At 38.8% G+C, this 15,279-nt stretch overlaps 1 protein-coding gene across 1 annotated transcript in view; it reads right to left on the bottom strand.

Moving 5' to 3' along the window:
• The window catches only part of LOC118379200 (IgGFc-binding protein-like), a 52,956-nt gene that overhangs the window by 17,516 nt on the left and 20,161 nt on the right, over positions 1-15,279 (bottom strand). The window contains exon 2 of the mRNA XM_052504453.1: positions 1,147-1,190. Coding sequence (XP_052360413.1) covers positions 1,147-1,189 — 43 coding nt within the window. The 5' untranslated portion in view covers position 1,190. The remainder of the gene's footprint in view (positions 1-1,146; positions 1,191-15,279) is intronic.

Genomic DNA, 15,279 nt, shown 5'->3' with positions numbered 1-15,279 from the left:
CAAGTTGTTATTTTTCATCCTAAGAACAGATTGTTGTGGTAAAATAAAAACATTTACATTTTTTTGGTGCGATTTTGGCGAAATGGAATTCTAAGTGTCACTCCAATCAAAACAGGCTCTGCGAACGTTCTATTCCATTCATTGCTATGGGCTCTTGCTAGTGTTCCAGCTTAGCCAACGTTCTTTTGCCATTTTTCAGCCTTGGGTGAATTTTGACTCATTCTATTGTCCAGCCTACTGTAGGGCAGCCCCCGACGTGACTCTACCTACAGTAGTTGCCGAGGTAACCAAACAAACATATTTCCTAGTTTAGCTAACCAAAACTATCAGCCCTAGCTTGCTATTATTAAAATATAATTCAACAATACCAATACTGTTTTCAATTTGACTTTTACGTTCAAAAGCAGCTCAAACAAAACTTGGAAAAATGTACTATAACCATTGAATTCATGTAAATATCCTGTGCGTTATATACTGTAGGTAAATAATGCACACTCTAGAAAGCCCTTCAAACCAATCAGAAAGGAATACGCGACAATTCCATGGTATAATTAAGTGATAAGGCCTGGGGGGGGGTGTGGTATACGGCCATTATACCACAGATAGTAAAAAAAGCAGAAAAAAAGATTATACCATGGCATTGTTGAATACTTTTTTCTGATTGACTTGAAGGGCTTTCTAGTGTGTTCAGTATTTCCAATAACGCACTGTATATTTGCACGGTAAATAATCTGGAAAATAATGCAACTCCGTGGAAGGCCAGTCTCACTCTGCTACCGCGTCGTGGAACACACCTTCCACGTCGTTCATAATTTTCCATAGAATGCATAGCCCCTCATTGATTATCCCCTCATATACCAAGGCTAACGGCTATACTTAACGCAACAAGGTGTGCCTGGAAAAAGTCATTAGCCATGGTATATTGGCCATATACCACAAACCCCCAAGGTAGCATATTGCTATTATAAACTGGTTGCCAACGTAATTAGAACAGTAAATAGTTTTTTTTGTTGTCAATTGTGTATATGGTCTGCTGTACCATGGCTTTCTGCCAATCACCCTTCAGGGCTCGAACCACCCCGTTTATAATACAGTATTCTACAGTCATGTCCGCAAAAAATTACTTGCTCACTATCTACTACTTACCAGTAAGCAGCAGAACCACGAAGCATTGCAGTGACCCCTTCATCCTTACGGCCCAAAGAAAAATACAAATGGTTATCCCTTGACACCACACAACAACCTTTCTGTGAGAAGGACCGGAATGTATAAGCAGTAAAACATCTAAAGGGCATGCCAAATGGATTCTACATATGGTAGACTAGTGTAAAGACAACTTTAGACACATCAGAAACACCCCAAACATAGTATTGTCAAGGGAAATGAGTAATACAATTATTTTTCTACAAACTTACAAAAAATCTGAAATATCTTACCTGGATGACTGGCTTGATGGGCTCCTGGGTGCATGCCTTATATTTGGTTGGGCTTCCAAATAAGAGCGAATCAGTAAAGAGGTGCCAGCTGCCAAGACACCTGCCAAGACAGGTGTCACCTGTGTACATGGCAAACCCTTCTGTCCAGATGTTATCACTGATCAGATCTTTTATCGACATACACCCACACAGTCCGGATGCTTGGTTGCTGTTAATGTGTATTCTATTAGCAACTCAAAACCATTTGCTGTATCCACAACAATGCAGAGTTTAACGGTCCATTTTTATCTCAATATCAAATCACTTCACTGGAACTAAGGGGCCTCGCACGAACCATGACAAACAACCCCTGACCATTATTCCTCCTCCACCAAACTTTACAGTTGGCACTATGCATTCGGGCAGATAGCGTTCTTCATGAATCTCCCAACGATCAGTTCTTGTGCTGAAGCTGATTCCAGAGGCAGTTTGGAACTCGGTAGTGAGTGTTGTAACCGCTGACAGATGATTTTTACACGCTATGCACTTCAGCACTCTGCGGTCATTTTCTGTGAGCTTGCGTGGACTACCACTTCGCGGCTGAGCCGTTGTTGCTCCTAGATGTTTCCACTTCAGCACTTACAGTTGTCAGGGGCAGCTCAAGCAGGTTAGAAATTTGACAAACTGACTTATTGAAAAGGTGGCATCCTATGACGGTGCCACATTGAAAGTCACTGAGCTCTTCAGTGCGGACCATTTTACTGCCAATGTTTGTGTATGGAGATTGCATGGCTGTGTGCTCGATTTTATATACAATGGGAGATGCTGAAATAGCCGAATCCACTCATTTGAAGGGGTGTCCACATACTTTTGTATATATAGTGTACAAGCATCATAAAACCTATAAAACAATACATTAATCTAAAATCTGTTTTTTGGACCTAACTTGCTTACCATATTTTCCATATGGTTTCTGCCTTCACAGACTCCATGCAATGGTGAGCTCTACATTTTTAATGGTCATGTTATTCATTTTGTGTGTGGTTTCCTAGAAACAAGGAATGGCTCAACTAACCCTTTGGCACGTCTTACCCCACTGTCTCCTACCACTTAGGTTCGAGCCCGCTTGGCTAATGCATCTCCTCACAAATGTGTTGTTAAACATAATAATGTAATGGTTACAGAATTTCTTACTGTAATATGCATTCATTTCAAAGGATGTGGAACCAATGTTTGGTTCTATTTTTCTGCAATGTTTCCCGACTATTTTCACCTTTAACTTATTGGTTTTCTGAGCTAGTCTTCATAGACAGATGTGACTCATGGTTTATAGCTCATTATCTGCTGAGGAAATTGCATGTGATGCTATTGAATAACAGTTACAGTATCTAGGTTCAGGGTGGTGAATGAAAACGTTGCTTTAGTCACACCCTACAGGAACTTCAAACCCACACACACAAATTGTGAAATGATGGATGGAGATTGTTTGACATTGTTAAAAGGAAAGATTAACATTGTGCAGAACACACATTTCATTGTTTCACAGATATTCGGTTGATAACAGAGAAAGTTATTGCAATCAAGATCCACTTTCTCAGGTTACAAGTTCAACATGGACAGGTAAAACATTTAAAACAACACATTTCACTGCACCTATCCGGTGTACGTGACAATAAAACATATACAATTTATTTATTTTTATTTGATGCAAAGTTCTAACCAGTAGGCTAAATCCCAATGTGCTTTCATAAGACAGTTCAACATTAATATTTGGGTTTGCAATAACCTTTTTTGAAATGAAACATTTACTGATGCCATTATTTGTCCTTGCCAAGATGTCCGTTTCTGGATGAGGCCTGTTGGATACTGCCTGCATGGAGACCATGTGAGTGTGCTAGTGAGTGAGTATGCTAGTGCTTGTTTAAGCTATAGCCTGTGTGCTTACCAAAGTTGTTATGGTACAATAGAAAACTGGGCATTTTGGCACAAAGTGCACATTTTGTTTTGTTTTAGGCGTATAATGACTGAATATTCACGGAATGAAGTCAAGGAATGCTCGACTGACTAACGCTTATAGGTGTTAGTCAGAAAAATCCCCCCCCCCCTCAGGTATTTTTCCTTGTTGTTATACACTCACACAGCTAACTTTGCACTTCATTCATGGAGTTATTGGCAGACTTCATTCTTGCTACTTCACCTCATTATTGTAGCCCTGAGTGACACACCATAACAATTTTAATAGTATTAATGGCCCTGAAAATGAGTAAATGGTCTGGACATAAGATGACAAGTGTTTTATTTTTTCAAATTTTATTTCACCTTTATTTAACCAGGTAAGCTAGTTGAGAAGAAGTTCTCATTTACAACTGCGACCTGGTCTGGGTTAAATGCGGAAGAAGCCTTTCAGTTGAATACATTCAGTTGTACAACTGACTCCCCTTTCCCTTTCCCAATGGTGGTCACACCTGATACAGACAGACTGGTTTTCTTATCCAAGCCCCTACCTTTTTTTAAGGTATCAATCTGTGACCAACAGATGCATATCTGTATTCCCAGGCATGTGAAATCCATAGACTAGGGCCTTATGAATTTATTTCAATTGACAGATTTCCTTATATGAACTGTAACTCTTTGAAATTGTTGCATGTTGAGTTCATATTTTGTTCGGTGTATTCGGAAAATATTCCGATTCCTTCCCTTTTTCCCCAGTTTGTTACGTTATAGCTTTATTCTAAAATTGATTTAATGCACATTTTTCCTCATCAATCTACACACAATACCCCATAATGATTAAAAAAACAGGTTTTTAGAAATGTTTGCTAATTTCTTAAAAATGTCAAACAGTAATACCTTATTTACATATTATTTACTTATTTACAAAAGACCCTTTGTTATGAGACTCGAAATTGAGCTCAGGTGCATCCTGTTTCCATTGATCATCCTTGAGATGTTTCTACAACTTGTTTGGAGTTGATCTGTGGTAAATTCAGTAAAGTGGACATGATTTGGAAAGGCACAAACCTGTCTATATAAGGTCCCACAGTTGACAGTGCATGTCAGAGCAAAAACCAAGCCATGAGGTCAAAGGAATTGTCCGTAAAGCTCTGAGACAGGATTATGTCGAGACACAGATCTGGGGAACGGTACCAAAATATTTCTGCAGCATTGAAGAACACAGTGGCCTCCATCATTCAAAAATGGAAGAAGTTTGGAACCAACAAGACTGGCCGCCCGGCCAAACTGAGCAATCAGGGGAGAAGGGCCTTAGCGGGCAGGTGACCAAGAACCCGATGGTCACTCTGATAGAGCTCCAGAGTTCCTCTGTGGAGATGGGAGAACAAGGACAGAACCATCTCTGCCTGCAGCACTACACCAATCAGGCCTTTATGGTAGAGTGGCTAGATGGAAGCCACTCCCCAATAAAAGGCACAAGACAGCCCACTTGGAGTTTGCCAAAAGCACCTAAAGGACTCTCAGGCCATGAGAAACAAGATCCTCTGGTCTGATGAAACCAAAATTGAATTCTTTGGCTTGAATGCCAAGTATCTCGTCTGGAGGAAACCTGGCACCAGGTGAAGCATGGTGGTGGCAGCGTCATGCTGTGGGGATGTTTTTCAGCGGCAGGGACTTGGAGACTAGTCAGGATTGAGGGAAAGATGAACGGAGCAAAGTACAGACAGATCCTCGATGAAAATCTGCCCCAGAGCACTCAGGACCTCATACTGGGGCAAAGGTTCATCTTCCAACAGGACAACGACCCTAGGCACACAGCCAACACAACGCAGGAGTGACTTCAGGCCAAATCTTTGATTGTCCTTGAGTGGCCCATCCAGAGCCCGGACTTGAATCTGATCGAACATCTCTGGACAGACTTGAAAATACCTAGGCAGCAATGCTCCCCATCCAACTTGACAGAGCTTGAGAGGATCTGCAGAGAAAAATGGGAGAAAATCCCCAAACAGATGTGCCAAGCTTGTAGCGTCATACCCAAGAAGACGTGAGGCTGTAATCGCTTCTAAAGATGCTTCAACAAAGTACTGACTAAAGGGTCTGAATACTTATGTAAATGTGATATTTCAGTTTTATTTTTGTATAGATTTGCACAAATTTCGAAAAACCTATTTTTGCTTTGTCATTATGGGGTATTGATGAGAAAACAACTATTTAATCAATTTTATCTGTAACGTAACACAATGTGAATAAAGGTTTTGAATACTTGATGAATGCACTGTATGTAAGAAAGTTACTATCTGAGGTATGAACTGTGGTACAATTATGTACCTATAACTAAAGGTACAAAGGACGTACCTTACAGGGTACCACCCCAGTGACAAGCAATTGTAACCCTTTAGGAACAAAAAAAGAGTGTAGTCCTAAAAGTCAAACAGTTATGAATGATAGGCTAACTGGCTTCAGCTGATCATCATATGGCAAAATGTTATTTAAGAAGTAATTCCCAAAATAGTGGATATATGACTTGATGGAAGAAAGGGTAACAAAGCAAACATTGTAATCCAAGAGATCTATTTAGCAATTGGCATATTTTACTATTTTAGCAGCACTCATTCGATTTGCAGCACTCGCTATCATCAGATGCTTGTTTTATGCCGAACACGAAAGCTCAGGAAAATGATCAGGGACAGTAGGCTACGATAATGTACTGTAGGCCTAATTATGCTAAAAAATAATGCTTAAATCATTTTTACATTGTATTCCATTTCCAGCAAGACTATTCAAGTGATCGACTCACTGATGGTTAAAGATGATGAGCGATCAGCAAAGGTCATCTGGAATCTGCTGGCATCACGGCACAACATCAACATCGCTCTAATCACAGTCATTAGACAGTTGAAGAAACTTGAGTGGATTTTTGGAAATGCACAGTAAGAATTTTATATTTTTATTTAAAATATTTTTTTAAATATTTTATATTATATATATATATATGTAAATATATATATATATATATATTTGTACATATATATATATATATATATATATATATACAGTGGGGCAAAAAAAGTATTTAGTCAGCCACCAATTGTGCAAGTTCTCCCACTTAAAAAGATGAGAGAGGCCTGTAATTTTCATCATAGGTACACTTCTATGACAGACAAAATGTGATTTTTTCCCCCAGAAAATCACTTTGTAGGATTTTTAATTAATTTATTTGCAAATTATGGTGGAAAATAAGTATTTGGTCACCTACAAACAAGCAAGATTTCTGGTTCTCACAGACCTGTAACTTCTTCTTTAATTGTCCTCTGTCCTCCACTCGTTACCTGTATTAATGGCACCTGTCACAACCTCAAACAGTCACACTCCAAACTCCACTATGACCAAGACCAAAGAGCTGTCAAAGGACACCAGAAACAACATTGTAGACCTGCACCAGGCTGGGAAGACTGAATCTGCAATAGGTAAGCAGCTTGGTTTGAAGAAATCAACTGTGGGAGCAATTATTAGGAAATGGAAGACATACAAGACCACTGATAATCTCCCTCGATCTGGGGCTCCACGCAAGATCTCACCCTGTGGGGTCAAAATGATCACAAGAACGGTGAGCTAAAATCCCAGAACCACACAGGGGGACCTAGGGAATGACCTGCAGAGAGCTGGGACCAAAGTAACAAAGCCTACCATCAGTAACACACTACGCCGCCAGGGACTCAAATCCTGCAGTGCCAGACTGCTTAAGCCAGTACATGTCCAGGTCCATCTGAAGTTTGCTAGAGAGCATTTGGATGATCCAGAAGAAGATTGGGAGAATGTCATATGGTCAGATGAAACCAAAATATAACTTTTTGGTAAAAACTCAACTCGTCACGTTTGGAGGACAAAGAATGCTGAGTTGCATCCAAAGAACACCATACCTACTGTGAAGCATGGGGGTGGAAACATCATGCTTTTGGGCTGTTTTTCTGCAAAGGGACCAGGACGACTGATCCGTGTAAATGAAAGAATGAATGGGGCCATGTATCGTGAGATTTTGAGTGAAAACCTCCTTCCATCAGCAAGGGCATTGAAGATGAAACGTGGCTGGGTCTTTCAGCATGACAATGATCACAAACACACTGCCAGGGCAACAAAGGAGTGGCTTTGTAAGAAGCATTTCAAGGTCCTGGAGTGGCCTAGCCAGTCTCCAGATCTCAACCCCATAGAAAATCTTTGGAGGGAGTTGAAAGTCCGTGTTGCCCAGCAACAGCCCCAAAACATCACTGCTCTAGAGGAGATCTGCAGGGAGGAATGGGCCAAAATACCAGCAAAAGTGTGTGAAAACCTTGTGAAGACTTACAGAAAAAGTTTGACCTCTGTCATTGCCAACAAAGGGTATATAACAAAGTATTGAGATAAACTTTTGTTATTGACCAAATACTTATTTTCCACCATAATTTGCAAATAAATTCATAAAAAAATCCTACAATGTGATTTTCTGGATTTTTTTCTCATTTTGCCTGTCATAATTGTAGTGTACCTATGATGAAAATTACAGGCCTCTCATCTTTTTAAATGGGAGAACTTGTTCAATTGGTGGCTGACTAAATACTTTTTTGCCCCACTGTATATATATATCATTATATTTTTTCAGAACATTAACCATGTGTGTTCTCTTGTTTTGTACTGTTCTGTAGTTTCGACCCAATGATTCGTCTGACAAACAAAGAACTTTGCATGCTGCAGTCCCAGGCATGGATCAAAGCTGGCGAGACATTCAATGACGTCATCTTCACAGATGAATCAACCATGGCCCTTGAGAAAAAAAGGAAGAAGATCAAGCAAGCCGAGTCCCAAGCATCCCCTCAAACTCCATGTGTGGGGGGCAATTCTCAGCAGGGACCAGGCCCTTATTTGATGGTAAGTTTAGCTATTTACAAAGCAAAAAGTACATCAAATATTATAGCCTACACCTTCCACAATAATTCATTGTTGCCTCCTTTTTCAGGTATCATGGTTTGAGATTTCTTTGAGGAAGAAATCATGAAGAGATATGCTGGACCCTATGTCAGAGAGGTGTTTCTGGGAACACGTTGTTTCTTTCAAGGTAGGATTATAGCAATATTTTGTTACGTTTAGGTCTATTTACATGTACATTTCTAGTATTGTAACTAATGTTGGCTGTTAGCCTACATTTTCTCTTCTCCAAATGCAGACAATGACCAAAAACTGGGTCAAGACACCAGTAGAGTAAGTAGACCTTTATGTAGTAAAATAAAGGTTAAATAAAGACCTACAGCACTGTTGCTACTCTAGGGGCAGTATTTTCATTTTTGGATGAAAAACGTTCCCGTTTTAAACAAGATATTTTGTCACGAAAAGATGCTCCACTGTGCATATAATTGACAGTTTTGGATAGAAAACACTCTGACGTTTCCAAAACTGCAAAGATATTGTCTGTGAGTGGAGCAGAACTGATGTTACAGGCGAAACCCAGATAAAAATCCAATCAGGAAGTGCCGCATTTTTTTTAACCGCCTCATGCCAATGACTCCTTATATGGCTGTGAATGAGCTACGAATGAGCTTACATTTTCTACGTATTCCCCAAGGTGTCTACAGCATTGTGACGTTTTTTTAAGCATTTATGTTGAAGAATAGCCGTAAGGGACCACATTTAGCAAGTGGTCACATGATGTCTCCCGCAGAAAATCTTGCGTAAAGTACTGAGGTAGCCATTTTTCCAATCGCTTCTTATAAGAAACCAATTGTCCTGACGGATATATTATCGGATAGATATGTTAAAAACACCTTGAGGCTTGATTCTAAACAACGTTTGCCATGTTTCTGTCGATTATTATGGAGTTAATTTGGCAAAAAGTTCGGCATTGTTGTTTCCGGTCGATTTCTCAGCCAAACGTGAAGAACAAACAGGAGCTATTTCGCCTACAAAAATAATATTTTTGGAAAAAAGGAACATTTGCTATCTAACTGGGAGTCTCCTGAGCGAAAACATCCGAAGGTCTTCAAAGGTAAATTATTTAATTTGATTGCTTTTCTTATTTTCGTGAAAATGTTGCCTGCTGCCAGCAGAGCCTAGCATAGCATTATGCCATGATAAACTTAATAATAATAATAATAATAATACTTACACAAATGCTTGTCTAGCGTTGGCTGTAAATGCATATTTTGAAAATCTGAGATGACAGTGTGATTAACAAAAGGCTAAGCTGTGTCTCAATATATTTCATTTGTGATTTTCATGAATAGGAACATTTTCTAGGGGTATTTATGTCCACTGCGTTATGCTAATTCGTTTGAGGTTATGATTACGCTCCCGGATCCGGGTTTGAGAGTCACAAGAATTAAACAGCACATTACTCAACACTAGTGAGACTCATCTTGCCTAAGGTAGGCCTACACTATATCTAAAAGTATTTTTTTTTACTCTACATGTAGGTCTCCTGATTTAAACCCGATCAAACTTGTTTGGCATCAACTGAAAACATGAATCCGTAACCAAGCCTACAAGCAAAGATGAAGGCCATCCTGAAGGCCATCAAGACTGACGACACACCAACGCAACAAATATATTGATCATCTCAGCAAGATGTACAGTAGTTGAAATAAACATCTGCATTTTGAAAGTCTTTATTTTATTAATGAAAGCAAAAATATATTGATGAACAGATACTGTGCAGTATATTGTATGCTTTATCCAACATTTTGTGGTTGCATGAGGTTTTGAGTTAGAAATGAAAAACTTTAGAGTACTTAAAACCTGTTAGGGATGATGCGAATTTTCGCAGCTTTTTGTTAAGAATCTCGTAACATTTCAAAGTCCTGCTACTCATGCCAGGAATATAGTATATGCATATGATAAGTATGTGTGTATAGAAAACACTCTGAAGTCTCTCAAACTGGTTAAATTGTGTCTGTGGCTATAACAGAATGTGTTTAGGAGTAAAAAACCCTGGTAAAACTGTTTACCAAAAACACAAAAAAAATATTAATCCGCCATTCAATGTATTGTCTAAGGCGAAAGAAAATAAATGACGATCCCCTGTAAACGCCTACAGCTTCCACACGATGTCGCCAGTACTGGCATTTCAAGTCTGCTTTATCCTTGGTTAGATGACGTATAGGCCCTTCCTGTTTTAGGCTCACCACAGGATGTTGTGAAATTGAAAACATGAACGATGATTTCAAGACTTGCTGCTATCGAATACAGATCGCCCCGTGATCAATTTTATAAATTATTAACGTTTATTAATACCTAAAGTTGGTTTAGAAAAGTAGTTTGAAGTGATTTGTAAAAGTTTATAGGCAACTTTTGTAATTTTAAAAAGTGACGTTGCGTCTTGTAAAGGGGCATTTTCCTGGATCAGACCGGCTTTCAGCAAATGACATTTTGGGTATATACAATGACGGATTTAATCGGGAAAAAGACCCAATTGTGATGTTTATGGGACATATAGGAGTGCCAACAAAGAAGCTCGTCAAAGGTAATGAATGTTTTATATTTTATTTCTGTGTTTTGTGTAGCGCCGGCTACCGCAAAATCTTTTGTTTAGGTGTCGTTCAGCTATTTTGGGGGGTGCATGCTATCAGATAATAGCTTCTCATGCTTTCGCCGAAAAGCATTTTACAAATCTGACTTGGTGGCTAGATTCACAACGAGTGTAGCTTTAATTCAGTACCTTGCATGTGTGTTTTAATGAAAGTTTGAGTTTTATCGAGTACTACAGGTGGTGCTCTTTAATTGCATGGATTTAGGTTCCTGCAAAGGAACTAAATTCCGCATCATTCCTAAGAGGTTTTAAACCTCTTAGGGATGATGCGGAATTTAGTGCAAAGGAACTAAATTCCGCATCATTCCTAAGAGGTTTTAAACCTCTTAGGGATGATGCGGAATTTAGTGCAAAGGAACTAAATTCCGCATCATTCCTAAGAGGTTTTAAACCTCTTAGGGATGATGCGGAATTTAGTTCCTTTGCAGGAACCTAAATCCGCATCGAATACATTGCAATTGGGGGGGATTTTCTCACCTACAGTTGCCAGGCTATTAAACTACAATTTTGTAAATAAATTGATGTATGAAGAGTCTATAGTCATACTAATAGCCCATCATGGAAACATTGTTTGCATGATGGGCTATACCTGCTACAAATGCACGTGCATTTGCAATATGAGTCTATAGTGAAAAAACATCACCAAATGGACATGATGAAGTCAACACAACGAGTGATGGAAAGGAACAACTATCACTGCCCGGCCATCCCGAGTTCATCAGGCCAGTCAATTTTGCATTTCTGCAGGATTTTTGAGCATGTCAAATTTCTTATGGCATTTGGCCCCCAAAAAAGTGACTTTTGACTTCCTATGAAATCATATTGCAAATGGACAAATCATATTCCTTATGCACAAGTTTAAAAAAAAATTCTGATCATAAAATTGGACAAAAGTATATTCATACAGTTCTTACACATGTGTAATTGACAAAAAAAAAATCGAAAGAATTTAGAAAAACGGTCCAGAAAGCACTTTTTTTAAGGGGTGATAAGTTTTTGACCAAAAAATAATAATTTTTTCAAAATTTTGCTTTTGGATGTTGACTTGGGTTACATTTCCATTATGAAAAACCAAGGTGGAGCGGATTCGCCACCTGTTGGATTTTTAAAGTGTTACAACTGGCAATTGCCAAATGGCATTTGCAATACACTTTGGATGAATCAACGCCAAATTGGGTGGTATTGGACAATGTGTATATGGTTTGTCCGATGCCAATGACTTCCCATTCATTTTTGTCCAATACAGGGGGGTATTCCCTTACTGACCTAAGACAGGGAATTTTTACTAGGATTAAATGTCAGGTATTGTGAAAAACTGAGTTTAAATGTATTTGGCTGTGTTTGTAAACATTCGACTTTAACTGTATGAAACACTTATGCAGTTCTACTACGGAATATATATATTTTTTAAGCCGCTTTAGACAGGATTACCTACACTTACTGACCAGCTCAAATAGATAGCAGCATGCTACATTGCAGACCAATCTGAAATCATCTCCCGGCATGTCCAGCCCACTCATTATCTCAGCAAATCATGACTAGCGGGAAGGTTGCTCTCTTTTTCTGTGGCTAAACCAACTAGGTTCATAATTTAACTATTTTAGTCACATTTATCGATGGCATACAAGTTGTTTTATTAAGGCTCGTCGTGATTTGATTTGATTTTGATTTGATTTGAAAGTTCAAATGTTCCAGAAGGCATTTATGCCTAAAGACGTATAAATAAAATGTTTTAAAAAATTACGTTCAAATGGATCTCCTGTGAAGTAGTGGCGTGCAACATGTACCTATTTTCCTGAAACAAGTCACAAATGCCTTATTTGTATATAGTCCTAAAGTGGCTCTGATTTGCTATGGCGCACCAGTCTGTGTAGACGCTGGTCCTGGACGAGACAGATTTTTTATTATGTTTAATTCACTGCAGTGTCTATTAATTGTCCAAATGCACGGCTGCTTTCCCACTCTATATTGCTATTGACTTTTCACAAATGCCTTACTATACATCATTCCCAAACATTATATGAATTTGTGAAAAACATAATCTAAAATGCTTGCTTGTCATATTCTTCATGGGGTGTATATGGAACGGATTTCAATAACATTTCATGTTGCTAAAAAGCTGTCACTTCCACAATGATAATAAAAATACAAAATAAATTGTCATGAATGCTACATCCATATCGATGAAAGACACATCCATAAAAAAAAATTTGGTGAGTTTAAATGCAGACCAGAAGTGAGTGAGAATGAGGTGAAAATCTGTTTTGAAAGATAATCTCTCTTTACCCTTTCTGGGAAGGGGGTTTCGCTAGCGGAACACCTGGTCTTCAGCCAGTGAAATTGCAGGGCGCCAAATTCAAACAACAGAAATCTCATAATTACAATTCCTCAAACATATAAGTATTATACACCATTTTAAAGATAAACTTCTTGTTAATCCAACCACAGTGTCCGATTTCAAAAAGGCTTTACGGCGAAAGCACACCATGCGATTATGTTATGACAGCGCCTAGCCACAAAAATTGATGATTGATGATCTTCATCTGGTGACACTCCAATAAATGTTACACAATAAATGTTTGTTTAGTTCGACAAAGATAATCTTTATGTCCAAAAACCTCCTTTTGTTTGCGCATTTAGTTCAGTAATCCATATGCACAAAGCGCGGGCACACATCCAGATGAAAAGTCCAAAACGTTCCATTAAAGTTCGTAGAAACATGTCAAACAATGTCTATAATCAATCATTAGGATCTTTTTATCATAAATATTAAATATTATTTCAACCGGACAACAGCGTTGACAATAGAAAAGAAAGATAAGCAACGATATACCCACGGCCATGAGTGACAAACTTTCAGCTGAGCCACTTGCTCTGAGTGGTCTTATTCTCTCCCCTTTCACAATAGAAGCCTGAAACAACTTCTAAAGACTGTTGACATCTACTGGAAGCCTTAGGAAGTGCAATCTGACCACACAGACACTGGATATTGGATAGGCATTCACTTGAAAACTACAAACCTCAGAATTCCCAAATCATGGTTTGATTTTTCTCAGGTTTTTGCCTGCCATATGAGTTCTGTTAAACTCACATACATTATTTTAACAGTTTTGGAAACTGTACAGTGTTTTCTATCCAAATCTTCTAATTTTATGCATATTCTAGCTTCTGGGCCTGACTAACAGAGTTTACTCTGGGCATGCTTTTCATCCAAACTTCCCAATACTGCCCCCTATCCCAAACAGGTTTAATTCAAACACGTCTTCCCCAGGTGAACGTCATCTAGACTAACCTCCCACTGAGCCGATACAATTGTGCAGTTTTATTCGGACAGCACGAATTATGTCATATTGACAGACTTTGTGTACGCCACCGCCACGATCCCTGACAATTACAGAGACAATAACTTTATTGGTAACAAGAATAATGAGTTCCTGCTTACTGGTGAACAGATGTCCAAAGACGTCAACTCCTTTGGGGCTACCTGGAAGGTCAGCATGCTTGGGGTGGTTTGTGAAGACTGCTGCAGCAGAGACTTCTGCCCCAAGTGTAACACTAAGAAGAAAGGAGTGTTTGGTGCTGACTGTGGTATCATCACGGATCCTAAAGGACCCTTTGCCGCCTGCACCATAAGATAGACCCCCCCTCTTACTTCAGAGACTTCCACTGTGACATCTGTAAGGCTGAGGGAGAGGTAATATGCTTTGCCACAATGTCGCTCCTTACCACAGTGTTGCTCGTTACATGTTAGACTGTCAGCACTTTGGTGTAAAGATCAAAAGCTGGAAATCTCCAACCTTTTGCCATAAGTAGTTTAGGGTTTGTACTGATGCTAGACCAAACTCTCTCAGGCTGGTCTCATAGAATAGACATACATGTAACTTACTCAAATAAATTCCAGGATGCTCAAATTAGTATTATATGTTACGTTTGGTATGGCTAATTACTACTTTTGAGCTACTTTGAAACTACTTAGCATGTTAGCTAACCCATCCCCTAACCTTAACCCCTAAACCCTAGCCTAGCTAACTTTAGCCACCTATCTTACTTTAGCCCTAACAAATTGTCATCTGGAACATGTCATACATATTGCAAATTCGTAACATATTGTACGAATTGCAATTCGTGATGTGAATTGTAATTTGTAACATATCATACTAAATGGATGATGATCAAATCAAATTTGTATTTGTCACATGCGCCAAATACAACAGTTGTAGACCTTACAGTGAAATGCTTACTTACAAGCCCTTAACCAACAATGATTTAACAGTTAACAAAAAATGTGTGAAGTAAAAATGTTTAAATAGAAGTAACAAATAATTAAAAAGAAGCAGTAAAATGATAATAGCAGTAAAA

This window comes from Oncorhynchus keta, unplaced genomic scaffold, assembly GCF_023373465.1.
Source record: "Oncorhynchus keta strain PuntledgeMale-10-30-2019 unplaced genomic scaffold, Oket_V2 Un_contig_19212_pilon_pilon, whole genome shotgun sequence".
NCBI classification, from domain to species: Eukaryota; Metazoa; Chordata; class Actinopteri; order Salmoniformes; family Salmonidae; genus Oncorhynchus; species Oncorhynchus keta.
The sequence above is the reverse complement of the archived record's forward strand: the minus strand, read 5'-3'. Positions and strand labels throughout refer to the sequence as shown.